Genomic DNA, 16,423 nt, shown 5'->3' with positions numbered 1-16,423 from the left:
CCCTTCACCAATCTGCCCCAGATATCACCCCCTAGACTGCTGTTTGCAGTGGAAAAACATGTGCAGCTTTCATTAAAAAGAGCCTAGCTGCAGACCTCCACTCCCTAGCACCACCACATGTCCTTACAGACGCACGTGTGGCTAGCATGTTGCGTTAGCGAATAGCAGCGCTTGCATTAGCTCGCATCCCTTGGGAATTTCATCACACCTCCAGTTATAGGAGCTTTGGGGTTGAATCCATAATTTAGTAGCAACGAAATGTAGCTCCACTGCTAGAGAAGATAGAACCACCAAAAGAAAGATGCGTGAATTTTAGAAAAAGAGCTTATCGATTTTTATAGTGATTAAAAATGCCATGGTGCATCGAAGCAGCTCATATTGTATTCATATTTGTTGGTCTAATATGATTATTCTCACTATTCACTCCACTGGACAGCAGTGTATTACCTGACAGATGGTGCAAGGAGTGTAACTCAATCCAAGCCTAATCAAATTAGGCAATTAAAGAAATTATGTATTACAGAGTGGTGACATTTCTGCAATTAACACTCTCGCCCTACGCCTAAGGGTGCCATTATTAGCGCTGAAGTAGTGTTTTTCGCATTGGCAAAGACTGAGGAAAATGTGTCTATGGTTGTTTTCTTTCTCAGCAGAGTATTTTATTGTGCAGTTAAACAAAGCACCTGCACTGATGTAGGCAAATGGGGTGTACGTAAGAGGGTAGATGGCTTAGGTTTCAGTGAGTTGCTGCTTGAGTCATTGGCATTCTTACTCCGCCCATGTACCGGCAATATTTCCCATGATTCCAGAGGAACGATGAGCGCAAAGATACACGGTGGAACTTCCTCTCAGGAAGGGCGGGGGGACCCGGAGATTAGGGCTGTCGGCTCGTTACCAGCTCCCTCGATAACCGTGTGTGTGTGTGTGTGTGTGTGTGTGCATGTGTGTGCGTGCGTGTGTGTGTGTGTGTGTGTGTGTGTGTGTTTTGTCCATTCCTGAAATTACTCTTGTTCACGGAGCACACACAAGGGGGGAGGGAATGATTGGAAGAGTGCGGAGCAAAGTGTCCCAAAAACGAGGGGTGGAAGAGGAGGGCTAGAATTCTGTCTTCTCATATTGACGTGATTTCCTCTCATAGGGTTACCTCCTTATATTAGTACTCCAATAATCTCTGCACTAAAGCGTATTCCTCGACAGTAGATAGATAGATAGATATCTTTTTCATCCCGAGGGAAATTTTAGAAAAGTTATAAAAGACTAAAAAAAGACATAACATATGGAGCTACTGAAAAGGCTGCCACTCGCATCGGTGCCAGTAGCCAGTTTCCCACAGACCATCTGACCCATAGAGTGGCTATTGTTGAGACCACTACTGGAAGAGCAGGGAGGCTGTGCATTTCTCCAAATGAAAGGTTTTCTAAGTGCTGTGATAATGCCACGTTAAAAGCTCAAGCAAACAGTTGAGCTTGGCAGGCGCTTGGCACTTTTGTTCTGAAAAAGCTGGCAGATTGATTGACTTCAACTCCAGGTGGTTAATTTGATTAGCAAGTGTTCCTGCCATCACGAGACATTTCTCTCAGCTGTCGTGAAAGTCTGTTATGGATTTTTGTTTAAGTCGACAACACCCACTTTTAAGCATGCTCACTGTGTAAGCATTGACCCGACATGGCCTTCAATAAGGCTTTGTTTTGCATGTGAGAACACGGGCTTAGTTGTGTCATATCCTCCACGTGCTCATAACTGATAAGATAATCTCAGGCAGGCCATTAATCAAGAGTTATTGAATTCTGTAATCACCCCCCCCTCCTCCTCCTTCTTCCGGCACACATACGCATCGCCTGGGTTATTTGTTGTCTTGGTGATGGAGCGCTTTTTAATGTGGTTGTCGATAATATGATTTAACATGCGACACACTCTTCACTTCCCAGCATAGGCTTGGTGCGGTGGCGGGTAAGGGTCTCGATGTGCTGTGTGTGTGTACGTGCCTCAGGCCCCTAATGAATGTGTCTGGCTTTTTCCCCTCCTCTCAGGCCAAGGCACTGCGCAAACTGATCCAGCAGACCTTCAAGCAGTTTGCCAACATGAACGATGAACAGAGCATCCTCAAGTTCTTTGAGATCCTGGCGCCGGTCTACAGATTTGATAAAGAGTGTTTCAAGTGTGCTCTTGGGGTAAGAGAATGCAGTCATTTTTCCAAATTTCAAATACATATTATGATACAAAGAGTGTGTTCTGAAGAGAGGGCTGCTGTTTAGAAGGGGAGTTGTATCTGAGGCTTTTGTTTATGGGCTGCACTGCCCTCTGCTGGACAAGTAAGGAATGAATTTGTTCTCAGCTCGTGACTCAAATCTACATCAAACCATGAGTCAAGCCCAGATCATGCAATTATATCCTAATTTTCCAGTGACTATGAAATCACGAAGTATCATCATAGTTCATCAAAGTTTTCTGGTTTGTGTTTTGTGTTCCAGTCGAGCTGGGTGATCTCCGTAGAGCTTGCCATTGGGCCAGAGGAAGGAATCAGCTACCTAACCGACAAAGGCTCAACGGTGAGGGAATCTTTAGCAAGAATATCTCCTTGCATGTGTCTCTGTATTTAAACAGTGTGTTTGGATGTTACTGTCTTTCTTAATCTCTGGCACTAAGGGATTTGAGGGAGCCTCAAACAGGAGTGCTACACATATTTTTTTAACCTACATGATGATTGGGGCATTCGAAGTGACCTGAAAACCCTCTTGTTTAACAAGTTGAAATGTAGTAAAAGTCTAAAACACCTGCCTTTTAGAGCTGCCAAAATGTTCATTCCTCATACAACCAATCATATGGTAGTTGTTATTGTTCCTCGGTGTGTTTGTGCTGTCATTAAAACCACCATTGCTCCTCATAAAAACTAGATAAATCCAGAATCTTTAACGCTGATTTGTTGTTTGTTTTGCAGCCGACCCATCTTGCCAACTTCACGCAGGTGCAGAGCATCCACTACTCGTGCCTGGACGACAAGGAGCGCAAAGGCATGCTGCAACTCAACGTGGCTGGAGCTGCTGAGGTAGCACACACACACACACACACACACACACACACGCAGGTAAGAGGACCACTTAAAAGGTCTCCCTCCCATAACCACTGCTGATTGCAACAGTGTTGAGGGACAGATATTTCTTGAATTTCCCCTAGGGATCAATAAAATATCTATCTATCTATCTATCTATCTATCTATCTATCTATCTAGATATAGAAGTACTGTATAGAGGACTGTAGAAATGGACAAGTGAGATAAAAGCACTGGTTTGTTGTAAAGCACTGGGTCCACTTTTCCACCTGCACCTTGCACCTTATGGTGACTCCACACAAAAACATTGTTACTACAGGCGCTGCAGGCATATGGTGGGTGTTGATACAGTCAGAACATACAGTATAGCCATATCATATAATCTGTTTATCATAGCATATAATCTCTGTTTAGCATAGCGTATACTGTCTGTTTATGGAGCTCTAGAGACCTTGTGCTAGAATCCATGAGTCTCACCTGCTGAATTATTGATGATTCAACCTGAGTCACACACTTATTTCAGGCAAATACATTTATACAATGAAGATAATGGTTAGACTTCATAACACCCCATCACACTGGGTGGAATGATATCACAAGTGAACTACAAAACAGTGACTGTGATTCTTGTCATCCATCCATTAAAGATCACTCAATTGTTCATTTAACAAGAGTAAAATTAAAAGTCCTCATAGCTATGTCATGATTGTTCACAACACATGCATACAATACACTTTTGCACATTCAGCAAAATAAAATGAGAATAGTAAGCAGCATTAAATAATACAAATATTATGACAAATTAGAGCAATACTCAACATCAGACTGGATGGAATGGAAATATCACAGGTGAATTACAAAACAGTGTGACGGCACTATTTTCAAAACGTGCCAAATTTGTTTTCTGCACATCACGTTTGAATGGGGCACCTGTCTTTTGAGTGCAACACACTGGTCTGCTAACAGTGGACTCTGGTGTGAAGCCGGCAGCATCTCTCCCCTTCCTCTCGTCCTTGAGCACGTCGGTCACGTCTGGCTGCCCACTGCACTCCTACGACATGCTGACTAAACACTCACCTCTAGCTGCACCTGTCAGTGTCAAGTCACTTATTGATCTGTGGTGGCACACACACACACACACACACACACACACACACACACACACGCACGCACACACACGCACACACACAGGCAGCCTGCTTTTAAACAGGCCTGAAATGCCTCTGTGATTGCTCATGATTGGCTCTCACGCTGGGGGAGCAGGACCTGGCAGAGTAGCATTTTCTTCCTGTAAAGAGTGCTGTTTGTCACACTCATGAAAGGGGGTCTTTATCTGTGTGTGTGTGTGTGTTGCTGGGATGGATGTTACCAAGGGGCGAGGCTTGAGACTTTCAGTGGAGGGGAACTATGACTAAGGTGTTTCTCTCTGCGATAACACCATCAGACACACTAACTCACACACTCCCTCACACACACACACACATACTGTATATGTAGTGGTGTTTTTGTCCTCCCTGTCTGCTGCAATAAGGGAGGGATGGTCAGGGAATCTCACTCTGTGGAATGGGCATAGGAGGGAACACACACACTCCCCCTCCCCTGGATGTGTGTGTGTGTGTCTGTGTGTGTGTGTGTGGGAGTGTATGTGTGTGTGTGTGGGGAGTGGTGGGGAAAAAGCATGAGTGAGTGTCTGTGTCAGTGTGCGCGTGTGGGTACATGCGGGGTGTGTGTGTGTGTGTGTGTGTGTGTGTGTGTGTGAGTGGGATGAGTAGGAGTGTCTGGCGGGGGTGAGGGGGGAGTTGAGTTGGCCCATGCTCGTCTGATGGGAGGGGACAGCTGCTCTCTCTCTCTCCCCCTCTCTCTCACTCTCTCTCTACCCTTAGCAGTTGTAGTGCGGTTGATAATGGCCCTTTGTGGACTCCCCTGTTTTCGCAGCCTCTCACAGTGACCACGCCGTCCTTCCCCATAGCGGAGAACATGGCCGACCTGATAGACGGCTACTGTCGGCTGGTCAACGGCACCGCGCAGTCCGCCATCGTCCGACCCCAGAAAGGTAAGGTAACACCCCACTCGCGTCCTGTCCGGTCTTTGCTTTCAGCCCAGGGGAAATCGTTGCCTGTTTATCGCCAGATCTGTTTCTATGGCTACGCTATCTGTGAGTCATCCCAGCCGCTCACCCCCCCCGGCTATATGCTGACGGCTGGCTAACTCTAAAAGGCCAGCATTGTCAGAGATTTCTTGCAGCCTGACAGCACTACATGGATCGTAATCTGTTGTTGTGTATTTTTAAAACTCCTCCTGGTTGTATTTGTACTCACTGCTTGTATTTCTGAGTAGCATGTTTTGGTGGGAAGTGAGAGAGGGTGAGTGTGGTAAAAGAGAGAAGGGGAAAGTAGGAGGAGTAACCTGGGGGTTCATGGTTTCTGTTTTGGCATAGTTGAAGAAGCACTAGCTCCTATCCTAAACAGTGCATCTTTTCTGTTCATCAATATTTTGATAACTCAAGTGTGCTTTTATTACTTCTGACCAACAGAGGGTGAGAGAGCGCTGCCATCAATACCCAAGTAAGTGAAAGCTCAAGTAGTTATACACTCACATATGACACCAAAGTAAATATAGTAAAAGAAATATGCAGATGATCTCGTTATACACACAAACTGTAAATGCAGGATGAAAGGAACAAACTTGGATTCTCCCCCTGAGTGATTGTGAGTGGGCAAACCCCTAAAGCATTTGTCTGTGCTTTTTTTAGACGTTGCCCGGGCACCAAGTATTGTCTGCCCTGTGTTCCTCATTATCAGAAATAGTCTCAGAGACGACCGAGCGAGCGACCGCACTGTTTCTCCTCATTGCATAACCTAACCCACGGCCTCTCCCACACACACAGGGTCGCCAATAACGAGAAGCGGATCGAGGCGGTCCGGACTGGGGTGCGGGCCATCTCTGTGTCAGGTAGGACTGAACTTTGACCTCTGTGGACTCTCTGCTTCCTTGACTATTCTCACATTTCAATTCAATTCAATTTCATTTTATTTATAGAGCGCCAAAACATTACACATGTCTCATGGCGCTTTACAGAGTGTTCAGGCAATCAGAGAAAAGGGCTTGGGGAATACTGAATGTGGAAGTAAGAGTTTGAAGAATTAAGAGTGTTTATATCTGTGTCAGTATCAGTAGGCTTAATAGTGTGTGACTTTCTGGAGGTGTTTGATAAAGCTGATGGGGAATTACAGAGCTGTCAGTTCAAAGAAATACTACAATGTTTTTTTTCTCTCTCTACTTTTTGGTTCAAATACTTGTCACGACACTACCGAGACCACAGAGGGGGGTGTCAAAATGATAAATCGCAAGCTAAACGAGAAAGCTAGCAACAGCTGGTGCGAGCTCCAGAAACAGGGACCGTCATATCATTGAGACACACACATACACATACACATACACACACACACAAATACACACACATGTGGCTCGTGACGCGCAGCGGAATTCTGCACTGTCAGAATCACAAGTGGCCCCCTGCTGCCTCACTGATGAAGGAGAGGGGCCGTGTGTGTGTGTGTGTGTGTGTGTGGAAAGTGAGGGGTGGACAGGAGGATCTGAGGGAGCAGGAGGCGCAGCAGCAGGTGCCAGAACCTCCAGCTGGAGATTGAGGGGGGAGGTGATAAGGGGGGCTCATAATCCTGAAAAATGCACTACAGCAGCCAGCCAGAGCGCTCCACTCGCTCAAGGAGAAGCGCTGCGCTGGGAACGACCAGGCTGTCAGCGGCACAGCCACGGCTCCCTAACCACAGATGGATTACCCTACACACACGCACACACATACAGCCACACACACACACACACACACACACACACACACACACACACACACACACGTGCACAGACACAGACACAGACACAGACACAGACACAGACACAGACACAGACACAGACACAGACACAGACACAGACACAGACACAGACACAGACACAGACACAGACACAGACACAAAAACTCACACTCGCACTCGCAACTCCCCCAAGCAGAGTGAAAGCCAGTGTGGACAGGGGGATGGGCCAGGTTGGCATTTGTTTCACTGGATGGACAAATGTGCTACTAGAGGAACGCCCAGCTGTGTCCCATCTCTCTTGTTTCTCTCCCTTTGTCTGAGCACCATCTCATTCCAACACTTTTTTTTTCTTTCCCTCTTTCGTCAATCTTTCCCCTCTCCCCCCCTTTCTCTCTGCCTCCTTATATAACTATTCCCTCCACCCCCACAACCGATGCTCCTCTATTTGTCTCTCTCTTCTCTGATTTTGATCCATCTTTCCATCTCACTTAAATGTCAGAGATGCCCCCCCTCCACACACACACCCAGAGGGGGGGCCATGTTGCTTAGCTACTTAATGCCACCAGTCCCTGGAGGGGTGGTTGTGGTGGTTGAGGGGGGGGGGGTAGTTAGAGAGAGATAATGGGTCTGATTGAAGGCAGAGCAGTGCGGTCGCGCCGCCTGCTGGGGCCTGGGACTGCCCGGGAGGTTGGAGGGGGTCGGACAAGACCTTGTTGAAAGGCCTTGTTTGTGCTCCACGCACAGACTGACGGACGCAGCAGCCCAACGCGGCCCAGAGGGGCCTCGTGAGGAGCCTGTCAGTGAGTCTGTTGGGGGGCCCTCTCTCTCTCTCTCTCTCTCTCTCTCTCCCCTGCTCTCCAGAGAACAGTCGAGGCAGTCATGGACAAGACATCACTGCAAACAGAGGTTATGTAGGGGCTTGTGCAAGACGCCGCAGTGGTCGCAAGGTTTCGGGTTGCGTTGTGTGATGTGCGACTGTGTCATCACTGGAATGAATGAAGCTGGCTTCTGAAAAGCTATCAAGCAACTTTGGGCTGCAGCTTCCAGTTGATTGAAGTATGATTGTTGAATATTTGTCATTGTGTAGTCTGTTACTGGTGCTTTGGCTCAGACTGGACTGGACTGGACTGGAATGTGAAGCATCCACTGCCTGACCAGAGCTGATCACAAGCCGCAGGAAGTGATTTATTTGACTTGAGGTTCCCTCAAGTCTGGGCGTGAGGATTGACAATGCAGAAGTTGTTTAGCATTTCCTGAATCAATTGCGCGCGCACACACACACACACACACACACACACACACACACACACACACGCACACACACGCACACACACAGACACACACACATAGAGACTTTCAGGCTTGTCAGAGGGATGTTTACATCTTGGGGTTTCATATGTAGAATCCATGAAAGACATTTTCTTAGATTGAGGGTCAAGCAGTGTTCGCTCTCGAGGGAGCTGAAGATGCCATACATGCTAATTAGATACATCTCTGTAGAGCTCATTTTGCATCGGGTCAATAGCCATCATAACTGAGTGATGATGATAAAGTGAAAATCCATCTCAGGTTAGTGGGGATGATTATGAGCTGAATATTGTCACAGCATGTCTTAGAACGTTTTTGGAATGAGAAGCGAGTGAATTGAAAACATAGTTGATCTATAAAGCATTGGCTGTGATCTGATGTTATGTTCCAGTTTGAGCGAGAGTGTTTGTGTGTGGGGGTTGGGGTTTATGTGCGTGTCGATGGAGGAGTCACAAGGATTCTCGGAAGTGAACAAGGCGTTTTTTCTCTGCCTTTTTAAAAGGAGATTGAAACAGACAATTGTTCTCCTCATGCAATGCTCTGTTGCTACATCTGTCTCTCTCTCTCTCGTCCCATCCTCTCCCTCCAGCTCTCATCCTCTTTTTCATCTCTCTCTCCCTCTCTCTCTCTCTCTCTCTCTCTCTCTCTCTCTCTCTTCTCCTCATTTCCCCCCTGAAGACCTAGTGCCTCAGAGTCCTCCCAAGTCGGCTAAAGCCCGGCGCTTTCTCCTTCCTTTCGTCTTCTGCTCCCGTGAACCTTCGCCCAACGGTACCCAGGCTGCCCGGCTGCCTGCTGCTCAGCTTGATTAACTCTAACCACGTGTGTGTGTGTGTGTGTGTGTGTGCCACTGCAACTGTCAGGCTGTCTCCCTCTGCTCCCACACGGCAGTTCTCACATCTGCTCCCAGCTAAAGACGCTTGAAATCCCAACGCCACTCACATTACTGGGATAGTAGACATGTTTAGTGTCATATAACAGCTGCCCTGGACAGCTGAGGAAGGTGAACAGTACCTGCACTTAGGTTTTAACCAACTTGCAGCCTAGTTGGGATATTGCCTTGGAGAGTGGCTGGTCACTCTGACACGGGAGGGGTGGGGGGTGGGGGGGTCCCTTTTGCTGCTGGTGTGCTGTGGGCTGCGCATGCACATCAAACCACTGCTTCTTCTACTGCTACCTGTGTGTGTGCTACTGCTGCAGCTTGGCCAGTGTCTGCGTGGATGTAGAGTTAGGTGCATAGCAGGCTAACGGCCTAACTGCTCTAAGGTCAGCACAGAGTGGCGGGCAGCACTCCAGCACTGCCGACAGTTCCCTGTAATGCACTGGCACAAGCCTGCACAGGTTGAGGTCTTCCCCACAGACTCCATGGGCCTCTGAAGGGGATTTTGATTGGTGAGGTTAAAGGTAGACTGCTCACACACTCCCCCAAAAACCGCCCCCCAACTCCCCTCCTATATCATCAGTCGCAGGCCTAAACTGGGTCAGCCAATGCAGGAACAAACAGCTATAAGAAGAAAAACAAAATCAATGCTTAAAAGGCAACTTCACAAACACATCATAGTGTAAGTGAGAGACTATAAACTGTTATCTCTTCCAGAAAGAGAAGCTCTTCTCTCTCTCTCTCTCTCTCTCTCTCTCTCTCTCTTTTCTATTGCTTTCACTGGCGTTAGAATAAACACAGTGCAAATGAACAGGAGATGTCAACAAGCTGCGAAAAGATTAAATTAGCCCCCCACCATTTTTTTCCACTTTTCCCACTTCTTCTCTTGCCTAGAATACTTTCGCTCACCCGATTGTAGTAAAGCCACCGCCACAAATCAACAGGGTCGCCTTTTCTCTCAGACATCAATGCTTTTAACACACTTTCACAAACAGCTCCAGGTCGCTTTATCTTTTTATATCGCTCATAAAAAACACTATTTTGTTCCACGTTGCTTCTCACTTGTGAAGGCATTCGCTCTGCGTGTTTTTTTTTTTTAAATGTCTTTGGAGACGGTCCCAGCTTGACGTCCCCAGAGAAACTAAACAGACCTATTCAAGTGTGTGCTATTATTCATTTATTTTAACCTCCACCTTTCTGGCAAACCAAACTCCCTCGCCATACACCACACCTTCTTGGCCCGCCCTGCCAACAGCAGAATGCAACTACCATTGGCTCCCGTCCCTGTCCATCACAGACCCTCCACAGAGAGCTCGTAGTGGAAAAGCCTAGGTGACCGCCAGTTGCCTGAACCAACATGAACTCCTCAAGGAGAACAATGCTGGCAAGAGTGCTTCCCCCCAAATTCAATAAGCTCCCACACATTCCAGTGGTGGTCTAACTCGATTTCAGGCCAGTGCTGTCCGTTTGAGTGACTCGGCAGCCGAGGGAGAGAAAGGTGAAAGTCAGAAAGCCTAACTCCATTCTAACAGCTTCGAGGCCATGGAGCGCGCTGATCTGCTTCTGTAATCAAGTTAACGTCATATCAGAAACTTGTCATGTTTTTACTGAAATGTTTCTTCATTGCATTAACCTTGTGTCTTATTCCCTCTACACCCCAAACCCCCTCTCCCCATCTCTCTCTTTCTCTCTCCTTTTTGCATGCCTCTCCTTGGACCTGCAGAGGATTGTAGTGGGGATGGTAAAGTGTTGGCTTTTGTAATCTTTTCCATTTCATTCCTTCCCATGACCTGCCACTAACACGCTAGAGCTACTTTTGTTACTGGTGGTGATGGATAGGAAATGTCAGATGTAGTATGAAGTGTGTAACTGTAGCCTGTGTTTTAAATGTTTTCACTTAATTTAGATTTAATGGGTGTGTGTGTGGGACATGTAGTGTGTGTTGCGTTTAAGTGTTAGTGAGAAGGAGAAAATATGTGTGGTGAGTTTCTATGCTGTGTGTGTGTGTGTGTGTGTGTGTGTAGTGCATTATTTCACTATAAATGTTTCTCATTGCCTCCTCCCAGCTCTGCTGTCTTTCAAAAGTCTGAATTTGGTCAGGAAAACTATCTCTCACACACACACACACACATACACACTTCTCTCTCTCTCCCCCTCCCTCTCCCTGTTGCTCTCTCGTTTTCTACCTCTCCCTTTTCAGTCTCCCTCTGCCTCGGTGTGGCCCTGCTGCTGCTGCTGCTGCATTCCAGGCTAAAAAGGAATCGGCTACAGAGACACAATTATGTTTCAGGAACTAAGGAGCAAACCAGTGGCCACTACAAGACACACACACACACACACACACACACACACACACACACACACACACACACACACACACACACACACACGCAGATAGACGAATGGAAAGAGAGAGTCAGAGAGACAGGCACAGTTCAAAAACAGTCATTGCTTGTCTTGAGTGATGGAAACTATAGTAGAGAGCAAGAGACAGAGAGAGAGAGAAGTGCAGAGGGAGAAAAATAGAGAAGTCCCCCCACTTCCCTCCCTCACCCACCCAAACACACAGCTGGAAAGCCGTGCTCTGATTGGCCAGACAAACAGTCAGATCTGCGCACCGCATGAGCAACTGAACAACTCTGTGTGTAAAAGCTGGGAGGACCGCTTGAGTGTATGGACGCAAGAGTGTTCTTGCATGTGTGTGTGTGTGTGAGTACGTGTGAGTGCATTTCTGTTCCCAGTCTTGTGGGTGGGTGTGTATGTGTGAAGTAGATTGTGTGAGTAGATTGTGTGTGTAGTGTGTGTGTGTGTGTGTGTGTGCACCGTCTGACTACTGCGTTTATTTTCAGCCGGCTCTAGCTTCTACTGTGGACGATTACTTATTTTAGTCCTTTATTTTTTTTTTCCGCTCAATGCTCCGGCTGCATTAGCTAGAGTGGACACTGGCTAGACAGGAGGACCCGTCAACCGTACTGACCGCTTGCTCTTGTTGTCTTCTCTCCTCCCCTCCTCTCCACACACAGAAACGGACGACTATGCGGAGATCATAGACGAGGAGGATACCTACACCATGCCCTCCAGTAAGTACCAAATAACCTCCTCACTTCTCGATCCTGTCAGGCAAGCGGTTGGCTGCCTCAGCTGTGATACGTTTGTGCCAGTTGGGCTGTCAACCAGACTTTCTCTCTCTCTCTCTCTCTCTCTCTTTCTATGTCTCTCTCTTGATCGCTCGCTCGCTCTTGGAATCCAGATGTTTCTGACTTAAGCCAAAATTCCTTTTGAAACGTGGCTTCTGTTCTTTATCATGACCTATTTTTCCCTCCAGCCGTTTCTCTCTCTCTCTCTCTCTCTCTCGTCATCTCTCCTCTGTATCTATTGCTCTTTATCTATCGTTCTATTTCGTTTGACTAGCCACAGGAGCAGTGGTGCTATCTACACCTGAGAATACCAGAGGGTTTTTCTATTTGGCCCCATCTGCCAAATCTAAATGGTCGTCATGTGTTTTGGAAATGTTAGGGTTACTCAGAGGGGTACTAAAAGAAAGCACTCCAGGCGTAACAGACTTTGCTCAGTGTTTATGTTTTAAATATTTCCAGAAAAGGTCCGCACAAGTGCTGCTCCACGTCGAACAGATGTTCAGGCATTCCTACCAGACATACAGAGCTTCATAACTTAATGTAAACCTGCAGCCCACGATCATTTACACGGGTGTCATTATTTCAAACTGTGACCAAAATGACTAGGCTAATTAGCGTGAAGTGGTTCTCTTAGGCAGCTAACAGCTGCTACTTTTCATATGGCTACTAAAAGTCTTGTTGCATGTGCCTAAAGTGTGTCACAGACCACCTAAGAGAGCTGTTGAAAACCACACCAACAGATTTGTTTGGCCTAGAAGCATCTTGACATAAATTGACAGCATTAGGGCTATTTTCAGCACAATATCTATTGATTTTAGGCCACTATTGTCAACTACTGAACTCTTAGCCATAAAGTCTGTTGTTAAGCAACATCAGCAATCACTGAGTTGTGCTAACATATTAGCATGAGCTCTTGTCTTTGGTTGGTAATATCTCAATGAGACAAACGTAATGCAGGTTTCTCGTCTGTACTAAACCAAGCTTGGTGGTGAATGCTGAAACTAGTTTGTCAGCACGGCCACCCAATCAGAGCTTCCCCTTCCCACAGCACAGCGCAGCACAGACCAAACAGGCCGGGAGTGCATCCGCGAGGAGCCCAGTTTAGCATCTGAGTCAGCCAGCCAGCCAACCCACCAACCAGTCAGTCAGTCACCCTTGGGCTCCGTAGCCGGCCAGCTCTGATGACCCCGAGTCTCGTGGGCTCATGTGAGGCAGGGCTCAACAAAAGGGCCTGTGCACTGGGGGAAACCGCCCGCCACCATCATGGAGAACAGAGGGGCTGTCCCATGCCCAGCTGACTGCCCCCTCCGACTCCCCCACCCCCTCTGTCTGACCATGAAAGGCTTCAACTCCATCCGTAGTTTTTATGTGCTGTGCAAACATTAAGTATTAGTGCCTGATAACACAGCAGAGAGCCATATACAGCATTGGCCTCGTACAGTGTGTTTAGACACTAACTGTCTGGGATGAACCCCTCCATGACATTTTATGTGCAATGCTGCTCCCTCCACAAACATTTGATGTAAGGGGCCTGCTTATAAGTGGTGTGCTTCTATTTTAGGGTATGTAGGTCTCTGCTTTTGGCAGAGGAAATTAAAACATATGTGTCTGTTTTGTTAAACACGCCTGTAGAATGTGTACATCCAGGTTTATACATGTATGGTTGCCACCTGTCATGATTTGCTAAGTTTTTCCTAGAAAAACCATTGCTAGTCCTTATGTAATATAGTGTTCAAAGTCTTGTTAAGAACAGAAAGTAGACTAAATCTGTGTGACTCTGGATTCATCTTCTGAATTCTGCATGGTTGTTTGACCAAAAATAACAACATATCTACATGGCCAGATGCTGTGAATGAGTTCATATTTACTTGTTTACTTTGACTCAAAGTCTCTCTAATGTTAGTCAACAAGCAAGCGTTCACCATAAGTACATGATCAGATATGACAAGACACAAATTACGTTACAGTATTTTACAAGCTTGATCAGAGTCACGCCATTACGGTATATTAAAGTCATTATTTTACCAGCACCCTGCGCATAACTGTTGTAACAGGTCTGGTTATAGAGTTACAGCAAAACTAAAGGAGATACACTGTTCACTGTAGATCTTCAAATCCGTTTTTTTATTGCTTAACTTAAGACCATGTTAAAATGTTTGGTATGTTTGTCTCATGCTTCTTATTTTATTTTTTACATCATGACTGTAGACCCTTGATCATCAGTTGACCAGCTTCATTGTGTGTTCAGACACCTGCATTCTTCTGTCTGTATTAACAGTAGCACCGACACCTTAGCTTAGCTAAAATCTTACATCATGCTCTGTAGCTTTGGACATTTTGTTGTTGTTTTGTTTTCCCCCTTTTTTCCTCTCTTGTTGAACCTAATCTTTAGTCAAACTCTGGGTCAGTCTTTTGTGCCTCATCCTCCACCTTAAGGGCCACTTTAGAACTCATTCTCTGTGATGGCCATGATTAGTCAAGGTCAAGGCTGTCTCCCATCAATTAGTCCTGCTCACCGCTCCACCATGCTCTGTGTCTTGCTCTCACGTTCTCTGTGTTCAATTCTCATTGGTTCTAAATACCAGCTCTTTTGCTTTTCTCTCACTTTAAATGTCCAGCAGAGGGCTATGGAGTAGTTGAAGGTAACCCTTTCTTGCTCTCTCTTTCTCTTATTCTTTCTGTCTGTCTGTCTTTTTTCTCACTTCTTTCCTTTTTCTTCTCTCTGCCTGTCTCTCTCTCTCTCTCTGTAAGACTTTCTTTCTCTCTCTCTCTCTGTAACTTTCTTTCTCTCTGTTTTTTCTCTCTTTCATTTTCTCTCTCTCTCTCTCTCTCTCTCTCTCTCTCTCTCATTCTCTGCTTGTCTTTTGGTAGACTAGGTTGTTCAACTCTGGTTTTGGAGGTCCATATTCAAATCTTAACATTAAACAAGTCTTGGTGTCAACATCCTAAATGAGACCGTTTATAACTGGACTAATCCTCTCCCAGGGTTGAGAGGCCTAGTTAGGATGATATGTCTTAGTGTAATGATTTGTGTGTTTTCATTGTACAAAACACTTCTCCATGTCATTCATTGTGTTATTACATGCACATGTGCCTGAGTCATCCTGTTATGCAGTTGACAGATGAACTACTCAGACATGTTGTTTCATTTTTCAAAGAGGGAAATGTTATTAGTCATAAAAATGGCGCCAGTGTGCACAACTAGTAGAACTCCAAAAATTAAAAAATTATGTCAGTTTGCGAGGGAACTGCAGTGATGTTTGTGACTGAGTGAAGTCTGCCTCCCCCTGTGTTTTGTTGTTTGCATGTCTGAGCATCGTGCTTGTGTTGAAGTGCCTGTCAGTGCCTGTGAAGACCCTTAGCGATGCCCTTAGTGAAAGCCTTTGTGTGCTCTAAGGCATGGTTGCAAGTACCCAACACAAGGCTGAAGTAACATAATGGCCTTGCCCAAGGCTTTGTGAAGAGCATGGCAGGTCTAGAGGGGGCTTAACTGGGCCGCTGGCAGGGGGGTGACTGCCTGAAGGAGGTGGTTGTGATGCTGGGTTTGCTCTGTTTCTCCTCTGCAGCCAGAGACTATGAGATCCAGAGGGACCGGATCGAACTGGGCCGTTGTATTGGAGAGGGCCAGTTTGGAGACGTCCATCAGGGGGTCTACGCCAGCACGGTATGCAGCCTCTTGGACACACACACACACACACTCACTCAAACACAGACAGACAGACAGACACACACACACACACACACACTCACATACATAAACCAAATATCTCCCATGCCAGACAATATCCCAAATTCATACTAAAGACGAGGAATTTTCAGTCTGACTTTCCCCATTTCTCTTAATCACACACAAAAAAAACACAGCGGTTCACTCAGCTCAGTCTTTGACAGGACTGTGTTTTTGCTCTCTGGTCTGGTTGCGCCACCACCAAAAGTATTTTTAGCAGCGTCTTCAGTTTTTGGTTATTGTACTGTACAGTACATGGGCCATTCCCCCCTCTGATCGTTGTAGTGATTTGTGTGTGTGGTTTTGTCTCCCCACTTCAGGAGAATCCCACTCTATCTGTGGCCATTAAGACCTGCAAGAACTGCACCTCTGACAGCGTCCGCGAGAAGTTCTTACAGGAAGCCTGTGAGTTTCAGAGAAGGAATGTTTTCTTTGGATTTAGAATCATTGTTAGTTTTGATCTATAACTGCTGGATATGTTTTGGGTAGTGTGTG

The 16,423-nt window shown here is 46.3% G+C and overlaps 1 protein-coding gene across 29 annotated transcripts in view; it reads left to right on the top strand.

Moving 5' to 3' along the window:
* ptk2aa (protein tyrosine kinase 2aa) overlaps positions 1-16,423 on the top strand; it is an 89,871-nt gene that overhangs the window by 56,913 nt on the left and 16,535 nt on the right. For 8 of the 29 annotated variants that reach the window (XM_048230009.1, XM_048230008.1, XM_048230001.1 and 5 more), the window contains 12 exons: positions 2,031-2,171; positions 2,472-2,549; positions 2,939-3,046; positions 4,985-5,102; positions 5,583-5,613; positions 5,937-6,001; positions 8,866-8,955; positions 10,788-10,805; positions 12,088-12,144; positions 14,814-14,843; positions 15,768-15,865; positions 16,249-16,333. In XM_048230009.1, coding sequence (XP_048085966.1) covers positions 2,031-2,171; positions 2,472-2,549; positions 2,939-3,046; positions 4,985-5,102; positions 5,583-5,613; positions 5,937-6,001; positions 8,866-8,955; positions 10,788-10,805; positions 12,088-12,144; positions 14,814-14,843; positions 15,768-15,865; positions 16,249-16,333 — 919 coding nt within the window. The remainder of the gene's footprint in view (positions 1-2,030; positions 2,172-2,471; positions 2,550-2,938; positions 3,047-4,984; positions 5,103-5,582; positions 5,614-5,936; positions 6,002-8,865; positions 8,956-10,787; positions 10,806-12,087; positions 12,145-14,813; positions 14,844-15,767; positions 15,866-16,248; positions 16,334-16,423) is intronic. The other 21 variants (XM_048230006.1, XM_048230007.1, XM_048230003.1 and 18 more) reach the window with 11 other exon arrangements.

This window comes from Alosa alosa, chromosome 20 (assembly GCF_017589495.1).
Source record: "Alosa alosa isolate M-15738 ecotype Scorff River chromosome 20, AALO_Geno_1.1, whole genome shotgun sequence".
NCBI lineage: Eukaryota > Metazoa > Chordata > Actinopteri > Clupeiformes > Clupeidae > Alosa > Alosa alosa.
The sequence above is the reverse complement of the archived record's forward strand: the minus strand, read 5'-3'. Positions and strand labels throughout refer to the sequence as shown.